Source organism: Zeus faber, assembly GCF_960531495.2.
Source record: "Zeus faber genome assembly, chromosome: 19".
Lineage (NCBI taxonomy): Eukaryota > Metazoa > Chordata > Actinopteri > Zeiformes > Zeidae > Zeus > Zeus faber.
The window spans coordinates 24,901,329-24,915,311 of NC_137206.1; the positions used below are offsets into that span (position 1 = coordinate 24,901,329).

General features: G+C 45.5%; 1 protein-coding gene across 1 annotated transcript in view; it reads right to left on the reverse strand.

The window, feature by feature from the left end:
- Positions 1–7,639: 7,639 nt before the first annotated feature.
- The window catches only part of tmtopsb (teleost multiple tissue opsin b), a 34,640-nt gene continuing 28,296 nt past the window's right edge, over positions 7,640–13,983 (reverse strand). The window contains exon 4 of the mRNA XM_080020573.1: positions 7,640–9,495. Within this exon, the coding sequence (XP_079876699.1) occupies positions 9,214–9,495 (282 nt within the window). The 3' untranslated portion in view covers positions 7,640–9,213. The remainder of the gene's footprint in view (positions 9,496–13,983) is intronic.

Below are 13,983 nucleotides of genomic sequence, written 5' to 3' on the forward strand. Positions count from 1 at the left end.
CATTCTACATGAGGGGTGAGTATAAAACAGGGATGAACTGTAAAACAAAAACTTAATTAGTCCTTTAACATGACATGACTTGTGCAAAATAATTTGTGTAAAATATGATTGCATTGTATTTATTTTCATATCTAATCTTATATATCAGATGTTGGCATTGGCGCTGCTGGGACGGTAGCCGTACCCACTCAAGGGCCCCTCCAGCCGGTGAAGAGCCGCCTCGAAGGCAGGCAGACCATGGGGGCAGAGCTGTGTGATTTGATTTGCTTCGAGCGAGGAGCAGCGTTTTAAAAAAAGAGTGCCGTTCCATCCCATCGTAATACAATTGCAGCCTCAAAAGCAACACACCGAATTGCAATACAGACAAAAATGAAACTGTACACTTCCACTTAAACTTCACCACAATGTCAACTTTTTTTTATTTTCCTGCAGCCATAGACCGCTGTGGCTACAGCTTCTTATTTACTGTTCACCACTGTGTCTATACCTAACCTCGTGCTATGGACCCCCATGTTGTCATGATCTCCGCCTTCTTCTACCTTGCCCTCCCTCTCCTACCTGTCCCATTTGCCCAACTCTATTCACCTGCACACACAGCTGTTCCAGATCTGCAATCTTACCACTATATAAGCCTCTCTCACCAGTCACCCATTGCCAGATTGTCTTCGATGCTTGCACCAGACTCTCCAGCGTTCTCCGGACTGATTCCCCGCTACTGACTCTGCCTCGCTCCGACCACGTATCCTGCCTGCCACTCCGCCTGTCTTTTGTCTGAACTCCTCGTTATCGAACCTGCCTGTCCCCGACGATGTATCCTGCCTGCTCCCTGCCTGTCTTCCATCTGCTCTACAAATAAAAGACATTACCAAATATCCCTGCCTGTCTTTGTGCTGCAATTGGGTCCTAACCTCACCCGTTACTGTACAATCCATCCAACAATGGACCCAGCACACAACCCCGAGTTGCTGGCACGCCTGGGCAGGGTGGAGTCACAGCTCCAACACCAGGAGGCTGTCCTAGCCTCCACCTCAGCGGACGTTCGGCTAGCAGCGGCTAGCCAGGAGCAAGGGCTCGCCACGCGAGCCGCCCAGGTCCAGCAGCTCACCATTGCTCTCGGTCAGTTCATCCCGCCACCCGCTTCCCCGGACCCACCTCCACCAGCACCGGCCCAGCCTGGGTGCTCCCTGGAGCCCTGGGTGGGGGTTCCAGAACGCTACGCTGGAGACGCGGACGGCTGTAGTCCGGTCATCACGAACTGTTCCATCCTCTTCGCTCTGCAGCCCCACACCTTCGCCTCCGAGGATGCCAGGGTGGCGTTCACCATAAATCACCTGACGGGCCGCGCTCGGCTGTGGGGAACGGCCGAGTGGGAACGACGCACACCAGCCTGCTCCTCCTTCCACGCCTTCGCCGCCGAGCTCTGCAAGGTGTTTTTTATTTGTCACATACATATACATACTTTCATACATATATGCAGTGAAATGTAATGCAACGCACCCGGTGATAGCACACAATATGTCCCAGGAAAAAAAAAAATAATAAAATTAAAAATAAAATAAAAAGTAGAAAATTCATTTCTAATAGATTGTCCAGCCCGGCTCCACCCCCCCCAGAGGCCGCCTGTACTCCCTGTCCGCCCCGGAGAGAGAGGCCATGGACACCTATATTAACGACGCTCTGGCGGCGGGCATCATCCGTCCCTCCTCATCCCCGGCGGGGGCTGACTTCTTCTTCGTAGAGAAGAAGGATAAGTCGCTTCGCCCCTGTATTGACTATCGTGGTCTCAACAACATTACGGTCAAGAACCGCTATCACCTGCCCCTCATCTCATCAGCCTTCGAACTCCTGGAGGGGGCCACGGTGTTCACCAAGCTCGACCTACGCAATGCCTACCATCTGGTCCGGGTTCGAAAGGGGGACGAATGGAAGACGGCGTTCAACACTCCCTCCAGTCACTACGAATATCTGGTGATGCCCTTTGGCCTCACCAACGCCCCCGCCGTCTTCCAGGCCCTGGTCAACAAGTTCGTCTTCGTGTACCTCGACGACATCCTGATCTTCTCCCAATCCCAAGCTGAGCACGTCCACCACGTCCAGACGGTTCTGCAGCGCCTCCTGGAGAACTCGCTCTTTGTGAAGGCAGAGAAGTGTGAGTTTCATGTCCCATCCGTCTCCTTCCTGGGGTACGCCGTCACCACCTGGCCCACCCCGGACTCCAGCAAACAACTCCAGCGCTTCCTCGGTTTTGCCAACTTCTATTGGAGGTTCATCCGAGGCTACAGCATGGTGGCGGCCCCTCTCACAGCCCTAACCTCCTCCAAGGTGCCGTTCCTGTGGTCCGCCGCCGCCAACGACGCCTTCCTGGCCCTGACGGCACGGTTCACTTCAGCCCCCATTCTGGTATTGCCTGACCCCGAACGGCAGTTCGTGGTGGAAGTGGACGCCTCCGACATGGGAGTCAGAGCTGTCCTGTCCCAGAGAACCGCCTCCGATCAGAAACTTCATCCCTGCGCCTTCTTCTCCAGGCGTTTGATCCCGGCTGAGAGGCGCTCTTCCTAACGCGATTCAATTTCTCCCTCTCCTATCGGCCTGGGTCACCGATGTCTAACACGACGCCCTGTCCCGGCAGTTCCAGGAGGAGGAGGAAGACGCTGCTGACCCCGACACCATTCTACCGTCCTCCCGTCTAGTCGCCACACTCACTTTGGAGGTGGAGGAGAAAGTAAGAGCCGCCGCCCAGGACCAACCCGGACCCAGCGCATGTCTGCCCGACCGTCTGTTCGTCTTGCCTGACCTCCGGTGGGCCCACAACTCCCGACTCACCTGCCACCCAGGGATCCAGCGGACGAAGGAGGTCGTCCAGCGTCGCTTCTGGTGGCCCTCCCTGGGTGAGGACGTCCGAGGGTTCGTCAATGCCTGCCTCACCTGTAATCAGCAGAAACCCTCTCTTCTTGCTCCTGCCGGTCTTTTACACGCACTGCCGGTTCCTCATCGCCCCTGGTCTCACATCTCTGTGGACTTCGTCACCGGTCTGCCACTGTCTAGTGGTAACACTACCATCCTCACCGTGGTGGATAGGTTCAGCAAGATGGCTCACTTCGTGCCTCTACCGAAGCTCCCGTCGGCCAAGGGCACCGCCAAGCTACTGTTGTATCACGTCTTCCGCCTCAATGGCATCCCGGTAGATGTTGTATCCAACCGGGGTCCCCAGTTCGCCTTGGTCTTCTGTAGAAGTTCTCTTCGCTCCTGGGGGCCACCGTCAGCCTGTCCTCAGGGTACCACCCCCAGTCCAACGGCCAAACGGAGCGGAAGAACCAGGAGATGGAGACCACACCTGTCGTTGTGGTCTGAGCAGCTTTTGTGGGTGGAATATGCCCACAACACCCTGACCAGTTCGGCCACAGGCCTCTCCCCCTTCCAGTGCGCCTACGGCTTCCAACAGCCTCTGTTCCCGGCCCTTGAGAGGCAGGCTTCCTGCCCGTCCATCCAGGCCTTCATTCGCCGCTGTCACAGAACCTGGACCCAGGCCCGGGCCGCCCTCCTCCGAGCCACTGGCCGCAAAGCCTCTGCCGCCAACCGTCACCGCTCCCAGGCCCCAGAGTACCAGCCGGGCCAGAAGGTCTGGCTCTCCACCTGGGACCTGTGTTCAATGTGTTTGTGAACAACAATACAGCATGTTTGCTTGTACCTCTAAATGTGTGTGGGCTTGTGTAAGAAACGACGTGCGCATATATGTTTCTTTGCATGCTTGTATATGTATGTATGTGTGTGTGTGTGTGTGTGTGTGTGTGTGTGTGTGTGTATACAGTATAAATATACTGTTTACACTGCCCCACTGTGTGGCACTATATATATCACATTCTTGTAATGCTTAGTGACTTAAATTGAACTGAGGGCCAAAGGGGGATAAAGGGGGATTTCAAGCCATTAGAACTGTCAATGCTGACCTCACCAGGGGTCCTAACCGAGCCATACACTAGGCTCCACTACCTACTGTACTGTATGTAGCATACTGTACCGCATACAGTTTCACTGTTCAGGGTTGTTCGTGATGCCGTATTGCTGCGCCGTACTGTTGTATACTGTGCTGTATTCTCCCAAACACTACCTCACTCTATTCACATTCACATGCCACTTTAATTCACATGCCACTTTAATTGCACATATCTGTATATACATAGGCATATTCCCTCTATCTATTCCAGTTTATTTCATTTTATTTTTATTGTATTTTATTCTATATATTTTTATCTTATTCTATAAGTATTCAACTTACTGTATTACGTTTTAGGAGTCAGTTAGTCGGTCTATTAGAAAGGAATTCTTTACTTTTATTTCTTTTTTTTTCCTAGGACATATTGTGTGCTATCACCGGGTGCGTTGCATTACATTTCACTGCATATATGTATGAAAGTATGTATATGTATGTGACAAATAAAAAATCTTGAATCTTGAATCTTGGATAAAGGGATGTTGCAGAGTGGGAGTAGATGTGCAACTCGCTGCAACGTGGGCTATTTGCTAATGACCAGAAACTAACGAGAAGTGTGAAAATCAATCAGTGAAATCAATGCGTTCATACAGAATAAGGAAGGTTACACAAGAAATAACAAAAAGACACAGCCCCACGGCGCTTCTCCACCCCTGCTACATGTCGTGTCCCTCGGGGTGAATTTACAAGTGAGGGAGTGAGGAGGCTTTGTGACTTTCAGGAAGTTTCATGAGGTTCATGTGATGACGTCTGGACAGATTAAGGCTATAACAAGATATAATTGTATCCCACTAGGCGATAAGTGACGCAAGCTTTTACACCTTGGGATGGATGATCGTCCTTTCACCACAGGAACACGCTGCAGGACAAGGCGTATTTGGATGGATTTTTAGCTGACTGGTCTGTTCATCACTGGTCGGTTCACTGTTGCTGTGTTAGATTGCCTCGTCTCTTCCACCCAGCTGTCCAGTGGCCTTGCCTGTCTGGTCCTGACTGAGTTACTGCCTTCCTTATTCTGGATTTACCCCTTCGCTTGCCCCATTCAGGTTGTTAGCTATGGGGACTGATCTTCTGGTTTTGACCCCAGCCTGTTTTTTTGCAATTAACCCTTGATCCTTTGCACCTACTCCTGAGCCTCCGTTGTGTCGTGCATTTGGGTTCACCAGAAAAGCGCTTGTGAGAGTGTCTTGACAGGATCATCGTCTTCCCAGTAGGACTTAGTAGCATGATGCATTCTCTCCAGCTCTCTAAAAAACCTGGACGTCTCGGCCCAAATCCACACACCTTCGGACCTTGGCGGTGGGACACACCAGGGCGTGAGAACTTCTGCGATCAGTTAATATGAATCAAAGTGTTTTTCTATTGTTGTTCCTTGGCTTGAGTGTGGACTGACAATGAGAGGACATTGATATTAGGTCATTAATCTTGCTGGACCTGTCGGCCTGCATGCAAAACAATATTCATCGGCATTTGTTGTAATCGCCACTGCAACGTAAATTGCCATGGCAGCGCTTCCCGGTTGACTGACCAATCCATTCCACCTTGAGTTGTGGAGGGGAGAGTTTGCTGTTGTACCTACTGTATAATCACTCTGTGGGAGACCTGGGGCAATCGTTAATCGTCCACTGTATTGATGGTTTTTGGGGAGTGCATCATAGGGTGCACTGAAGCCTGGTAGCTATTTGGACTCTGGATTGGGCGTTGCTAGGATGCAAAGACATTAGGGGCTTAACCCAGGCAGGTTGAAGCCCTTTTGCCACTCTAGGCAATCTGGTGACAAGGGCGGGGTAAGAGAGTGACGGAGACGGTGACGGTGCTTGTTTTCTTCCATAAGGAAGGTAAAATAAAGTAACCTACTTCTTAAATGAAAACACACTGTTTTGGTATACCGTTCACGAGCGTCCGATCGTGCCGTCTTCAAAGTTGGTACCATCAGAGAAGGAGCGATCTGATTCAGTGAGCCTAACACTCAATCTCCGATGTTTGCAATATTTTGTAAAATTCCTGCAACTTTTCTGCATTGAATGGCTAAATTTATGAATTGTATTTTTAATACATTTTTTGACTTGATACTGGAACCCAAGCAAAAGTAGTATTTTCACAGTATTAGCAATGCGTATGCGTATTGGCATAGAAATTGATTGCATGGCAATTGCCAATGCAAATTTTCGCAATTTCACTGCAAAAAGTACATAAAACTTCAAATTGTATCGCAAGACTTAAGAAAAGCCACTGCATTTTTGGTTGCAATAACCACAACAAATCTCAACAAAATCCTACAGAGGCTGGCAGTACATGGCAGTGTGACTCACTGCATCTCCATCTCTCCTGCCCACTGATTACTTGATCTGCACAATGTGATGAGAAGGAAAATTAAAAACTTGATATTTTTATTTGAATAAAACTTGGTCTCGCGCTATGATAAAGAAATAAAGAAACAATGATCTGGCGGCCTCAACAAACAAGCGGGGAGGACCTGCGCAGCATCGTGTGCACCCACCACGGTGTCTGGTGTGCACACAGCCCAGCCCAGCACTGCAGGTTACAGCTGGGTCCACACGAGAAGTCTGCAATTGATATCCAATTGTCTTGAACACGTAATGAATGGTTAACTCCCCCTCCTCTTTGATTTCAAGAAAGCACTAACTGTTGGTGGACAGGTAGACACACACACACACACACACACACACACACACACACACACACAGACACACACACACACACACACACACACACACACACACACACACACACACTACTGTATTACACTTTATCAACACTCCATTACACCCTAAAGCAACAGCCCACACTGGGCTAAAAAACGTGGTAAAAGTTCAATGAGTGGTTGTAGCCTCAATATACAGTATATCTGCTATTACATTGCAAAAGGTTAAGTATTCTGTATGCTGCTGTACCTAGGTAACACATTTTGAAACTGAAATTGCAACTGATCTATATATACGGATATACAGTAGATCCAGATACGCTGATAGATACGTATATATATAGTATATACAGTATATATATAGTATATATACAGTATAAATATTGTATATATAGAGTGTGTATATATATATATATATTTATGTAGATAGATATGCATATATAGTGTAAATAGTACATAGATGTTTCTTTTAATTTTTTTTTATTTGATTCAACTATTTGTCATTGCAGAGTACACATACTGAGGCAACGAAATGCATTTCTCTGCATTTTACCCATCCTAGTAACTGTATAGATAGATCGGAAGATATAGCTTCATACACACTTCTATAGATATTAATACGTATATGCCTGTGTGGCGACTTTGTATGTTTCTTCATTACTTATTCATGGCTGCCTGATGTAATATTCCATCCTAATGTTCCATTGTTTTATGTTTGTTTTATGCTGCAACGAAGTATGTAATTTAGAACTTTAATCTGCTCCCCTTCCTCTAAAGCTGCACTTAATAATGCATGGATTAATCAACATATGTGAATGAAGAGATAAGAGATCGAGACACACCAATTTTTTGAATGAACTGAACCATGCACAAGCACCCCCCCCACACACACACACACACACACACACACACACAGAAGACGAGTAGATTGAATGAAAACAGGAGGCAGCCAAATCCATTTAAGTGAGATTTAATTGGTGTTACACAAGCAGTGGAAAATACAATTAGCCATTATGTCACCGAGACAAAAATTGTTTCAATGCACAGCAGGGGAGGAAACCATGACCTCCAAGGGATCTTCTTAACTCAAAGTGGTGACATTTCTCTGGGTTACATGTCCATCGTGTTTTTACATCAACACGCCTCTTTGGTACACAGCCAAAACAATTTGCCAGGGAAAGGAAAAGGAGTTTATCAGCGACAGATAGAGTACGTTATATGAGAGGGATACATTTTCACCCTGATGTCATCCCCTCGACTGGATCTTAAAACACTGCTGTCAAATCACTGTCAAGCATGGAAACGAGGTTTGTCAAAATTGGCTTTCTACAACAGATCACTGTAATTGCGAAATAATTGAGAAAAACAAATGAAAAATGCCTTGGTTAAAGTACACGCTCACTGAAATAACTATCTCATCGCCCTATTTTCAAAAATCAGTCTAATTCAATTTCTGCCAAATAAATCCCTCCTGAATATTTCACCGGCTTAAGGATGAAAACCATTAAGTTACGTCACTAAGACACTTATTCTCGACCTAATTTTGAGGATCCTCTTTCCTCCAAATGGGTTATTCAGGGCGGCGCAAATGACATCTCCTCATGCTTTCCCTCTTGGGCGGTTTCGGTAAAGTGCTGCCGTGTTTACGTTCCGCGTCCGTCGCTAACATGATAATACCATCCTAATAAACGCGATGATGATTCTTGGCCTCGAAGCTAATGCGCTCCTCTCGAGATGGCAGACTCTGCATATTCATTAGCAAATCCCCCAAAATAATGGGCCAAATCTACAAGTAAAGGGGTTTAATTCCAAAAACATCCTGGCTTTGCTTCGCTACCATATTAGCACTGGTGCGCTTCGTCAACGAGACTGTTGTGCAGCTGCGCCGATCATTGGTTTTTTTTTTTTCCAGGATCTCGTGTTATCCCGTAGTAAAAGTAGACTATTAAGCCGTGTCCTATTGTTGGTTCAGCCCTTTGACCCAAACCTAAAGCTAGCGTCCACTCCCAGGATGCATTTATCATTCTTCACACTTCATGCACGGAAAAACCTCAATATCTACCAAATCTACAAATAATAACCTACCCTAGCTTCCTGGAGCGATTTGGGTTGTCCTTCCTGTTAATTGGATGTGAATACTGAAAGCTGCAGGATCTATCGACTATTATGTACTTTCCAAAGCTAGTCTTTCGACGTGTGCATAGTCTGACGTGACCAAAGGTAGCGCTGTGGTTATAAGCAGGTTTGCTTTTTTTATTTCTTTCACAGAAAAATGGCGACACTATGGTGGTATTCTTGTTTAGTCACGTTTTAAATCCAGCGTACATTATTACTCTGGCACAGCGCTGCCGTAACGCGATCAGGGAAGAGACCGTCCCAAAATGTCTTCATCTGCATTATTGTACTTATCCAACGCCATGCCTATGCTTTGTAAAGACGAGAGCAGACTTGTGTTCTAATTGGAGGCCTTTGCCCCCTGCGCCGCTCCTCACTGGATTTCCAAATCTACTTTTCATCCTCCTCCCTTGTTTTTTTGTTTTCTTTCCTTTTCACGCCTCTACTCCCTATAATAAGCCATGAGGGTCACCCGGGGACTAGCGAGGTAAGTGGGAGAGCTGTGGGAAGGCAGAGAGGCTTTACTCGGCACTTGGTTGGCTTCAACTGAGGAGTCGGGGAGGGGGTATTGTGTGGGCGGGGCCGCGGACGGTGCATGGGCCGAGCTGTTTCCGTGCCTGTGGCGGGTGGCGCGGATTGTCTTGGTCGCCGGCGACGACGCCTTGAAGCTGGAGCCTCGCTCGGGCACGGAACACTTCAGGAAGGCTCGGAAACACCTGTAGAACTGCACACGCAAAAACAGGGTTCAGTCATTGTGTGTTTATTATAATAAGATGCAGCACTAGGTATCAGGTTTGTGTAGAAAGACTGGAAACAAGTTAAAGGTTGTGGGATCCACCAGTTCTCAACTGGCTCGATTGGTCCCTAAGGGGAATACATCTAAATGGCTTGTCATTTGAAAAGGTGCCAAACGGGGAGGAATTCAAGACAGAGCAAGGAAAAAACTGCACTTCACAATGGCTTAGCATTACAGTCTTCCTCCAAGAAACTGATATCACAACTGTTGCGGAGACCAGATAAGCCAGTTCAAAGTAACACTAGTAATGCCTAAAGAACAATCAATGCTGAAGGTAAAGATAATCCAAGAACTATCAATAATATTGGAACTCTTGCCAGTGAATACAGGCGAAGGACTCTTGGACAGTATGGAAATCCGGCATTGATATCCAGTGCAGCAGAGCAGAGAAGACAGCATGCTGCCCTGGATAAACGTAGTGTACTTAGTATACTCCACAGTTTCACACGTATACTTATAGTCGACTACATTTCCCCAGAGCGCCGCAGGTAAACCACACCGACGTCTCTGCACATTACGGTATGGTACACCAACTGGAGGAAATACTGCAAATAGTTGATTTTGATCAAACTTTCACCCCTTTATATTCCACGAATCCCAAATGAGTGAGAATCGAAATGTGAGGCTTGATAAGAGAATTTGACACATACATACATGATACAATACATACATACATACATGACACAATTTGATCAAATTTGTTTTTTAGCTCCAGACTAAAAAATAACTATAAAAGAATACATGATTTGTATGTTGAAAGAACATCACCATGGAGGGTGATGATCAATGGTGAGAAAAAGTATACCTAGATTATAGCTGCCAGCTTTCCATGTTAATGTGTTCATTTTTAACACGGCTTATATAAAAAAATGCCGTGCGTGTAACTACGTCTAAAAAAACCATTGCGGATTTACATTGAATACAACTACCATCACCTATAACATTACATTGAATATTGCATTGGAGAATTTGCGCTCAACAGGGGTTTAATTGAAAATGGAACTGATGGTACAGATGGTAGCTCAGGCGGTAGAGCTGGTGGTCTAGTGATCTAAAGGTTGCTGGTTGGATCCCAGGCTCCTCCTGCTAGCATGCTGTAGTGTCCTTGAGCAAGACACTTAACCCCTAATTGCTCCTGATGGCTGCGTCCGTCGGTGTTTGAATAATTGTTAGTCGCTTTGGATAAAAGCTTCTGCTAAATGACGTAATGTAATGTAAAATGTAAATAGAGAGAGGACAAGAAGGCAACGTCAGGGATTATCTCAGCGCAGATTGCGATCTGGAGACGACCCCGTCAGCACAGAACCTGTCCATGTCTTAGATGAGGGCTGATGATGCACTAGCCACAACTCAAATAAGACCTGAGATCCTTTTGTCATTAATCGATACTAGGTACCCAAAGGACTGACTTGTGTTTTTTTATTGGGACCTCCCAATGAATTATTCTGAGCATAAACTTGATCAGGTTTCCTTTTCTAACAGCGTCATTGTTGAAATGAATGCTGGCATATCTGAGTCAAGCCAGATAGCCAAGTCACAAGCTGCTACATCCTCAATATTTTTACAGACAAGAGTAAAGCCTGAAATTCCCCTGTGCTGTCTAAAAGTCACCACCCCATGGCGCTTACCAGTATAATAGAGTAATTACTGTAACAAAAATTGTATATAGGCTTAGGCAAAGGGCAAGTTTATTTAGTACATTTCAACAAGGCAATTCATAGTGCTTTACATAAAGCATCACAAGCATTAAGTCAAAGTGCAAAAGAAACACATTAAAAAAGAGGACCTTATTAAAGAGTTCAAATTAAATTCCAATTGATAAAACTATGATAAGCTAGAATACATAGAATGCATGAAGTAAAAAAAAAATAGAATACATAAAAGTTAGAGTGCTGTGCAAGAAATTAATCAAAAGCTGCAAATTTGGTTTAGTAAAAGGCGGCAGCAAACAGAAAAATCTTCAGCCTTGATTGAAAAGAACCGAGAGTTGTAGCAGACCTGCCGTTTTCGGGGAGTTTCTTCCAGTTATGTGTTGCATAAAAAAATTTACGTTGCTTCTCGATGTTTAGTTTTGACTTTGGGGACAGAAAGGAGACCTGTCCCAGCAGCCTGAGGTCTGGATGGTTCATAACGTGGCAGAAGATCAGAAATGTATTTTGGCCCTAAACCATTCAATGCTTTATCAACCAACAGTAGTAATTTGAAATCAATTCTTTGACGGACAGGAAGCCAGTGTGAAGACCTGGGAACTGGAGTGATATGATCCACTTTCTTGGTCTTAGTGAGGACTCGAGCAGGAGCATTCAGAATCAACTGCAGCTGTCTGATCGATCTTTTAGGAAGACCTGTAAAGACACCGTTACGGTAGTCTAGTGTACTAAAGATAAATGCATGGACAAGTTTTTCCAAATTCTGCTGAGACATAAGTCTTTTAATCCCTTGATATGTTCTTAAGGTGATAGTGGGCTGACTTTGTAATTCTTTTAATGTGGCCGTTGAAATTTAGGTCCGAGTCCATGACTACACCAAGATTTCTGGCTTGGTTTGTGGTTTTTAGCATTACTGAGCAGAGCGCCAACTTTTAGTCATTCTTACTTGGCTCCAAAAACAATTACTTCAGTTTTGTCTTTGTTTAATTGGAGAAAATTATGGCACATCCAATTGTCGATTTGTTCAATGCACTTGCTCAGTGATTGTACTGGACCATAGTCCCCCTGTAAATGTGTGAGTCATCTGCATAATTATGGTAACATATTTAGTTGTTTTCCATAATCTGAGCCAGTGGGAGCATGTAGATGTTAAACATAAGAGGCCCCAGAATAGAGCCTTGGGGAACTCTGCATGTCATTTTTGACCACTCAGATGTGTAATTTCCTATAGACACAAAGTAGTCCCTGTCCTTTACATTTAGTCATTTAGCAGACGCTTTTATCCAAAGCGACTTACAATTATTCAAACACCGACGGACGCAGCCATCAGGAGCAATGAGGGGTTAAGTGTCTTGCTCAAGGACACTACAGCATGCTAGCAGGAGGAGCCTGGGATCCAACCAGCAACCTTTAGATTACTAGACGACCAGCTCTACCTCCTGAGCTACCGTCCCCATAGTAGTAAGTAGTACTGTATTGTGAGAGTAATACAGTAATAAGACTGAGATTCTGCCACTATCTGTGTTTAAGTGGATGTCATTGAAGACCTTAACAAGAGCAGTCTCAGTGCTCAGTTGTGTGGTAGAAATCCTGACTGGAAGATATTTAAACAGTTGTGTAGTGCCAAGAAATTGTCTAGCTGTTGAAAAGCAGCTTCTTTCAATGCTTTTACCTTAAAAACAGGAGGTTTGAGATCAGCCTATAACTGTTCAATAGTAAGGTGTCTAGATCATTCTATTTTAAGAGTGGCTTGATGACGGCTGTTTTCAGGGCCTGTGGGAAGAAACATGAGGGAAGAGATGTGTTGACAAATTGTAGAAGATCCGAGGCCATGCAAATTGAAACTTTTTGGAAAAAGCCTGTTGGCAGAATATGAAGGTGGCAGGAGGAGGCTTTAGGATGTTTGTGTGTATAATGTCCTCCAAGATTTTATGGTTGATCAGATAAAATTTTTGTCATGGTATTTGAATAGATTTTTAGTACACACAGGGACAGCACATATCCTGCACCTCCTATGGTGGCACTGACTGCATGTCTAATTTTCTGAATTTTGTCGGTGAAGGAGGCGAATGCATTGCAGGCCCTGGTTGATAGAAGTTCAGAGGCTAGTGACACAGGAGGTTTTGCTAGCCTGTCGACAGTAGCGAACTAGGCACGTGCATTATTATAGTTTTTGGCGATGATGTCAGAGAAGAAGGGGTGCCTTGCATTTGTCAATTCCAAATTATAAATGCAAAGTCTCTCTTTATAGATGTCATAATGAACATGAAGATTTGTTTTTCGCCACCTGTGTTCCACTTTCCGACACTCTTTTTTCAATTCTTACCAGTTTGGCATTTCTCCATGGAGATCTTTTCTCACCAGAGACCACCTTGGTGCAATGGCATCAATAATATTTGTAATTTTAGAATTTAAATGATCTCCAAGCTCATTGACTGAGACCCAAGAGAGGGCAGGTGAGAAAGAGAAAGCCTGAATAAATGTTTCACTGGCATCTTCAGTGATATACCGTTTTGTGATGACTTCTGTTTGAACATCTGTGTGCAGGGAGATAGTCTCAAAGTAATCACAGGAATGATCAGAGAGATCAACATCAGTCAAAACCACCTTAGAAACATTCAGACCCTTGGAGATGATTAAGTCCAGGGTGTGGCCCCTGTTGTGTGTGGGCTCTGTCACATGCTGAGTCAGTCCATAGTTATCAAGAACACAACACAGTTCTTTGGTCTCTTTGTCCTGGGGGTTTTCAACATGGGTGTTAAAATCG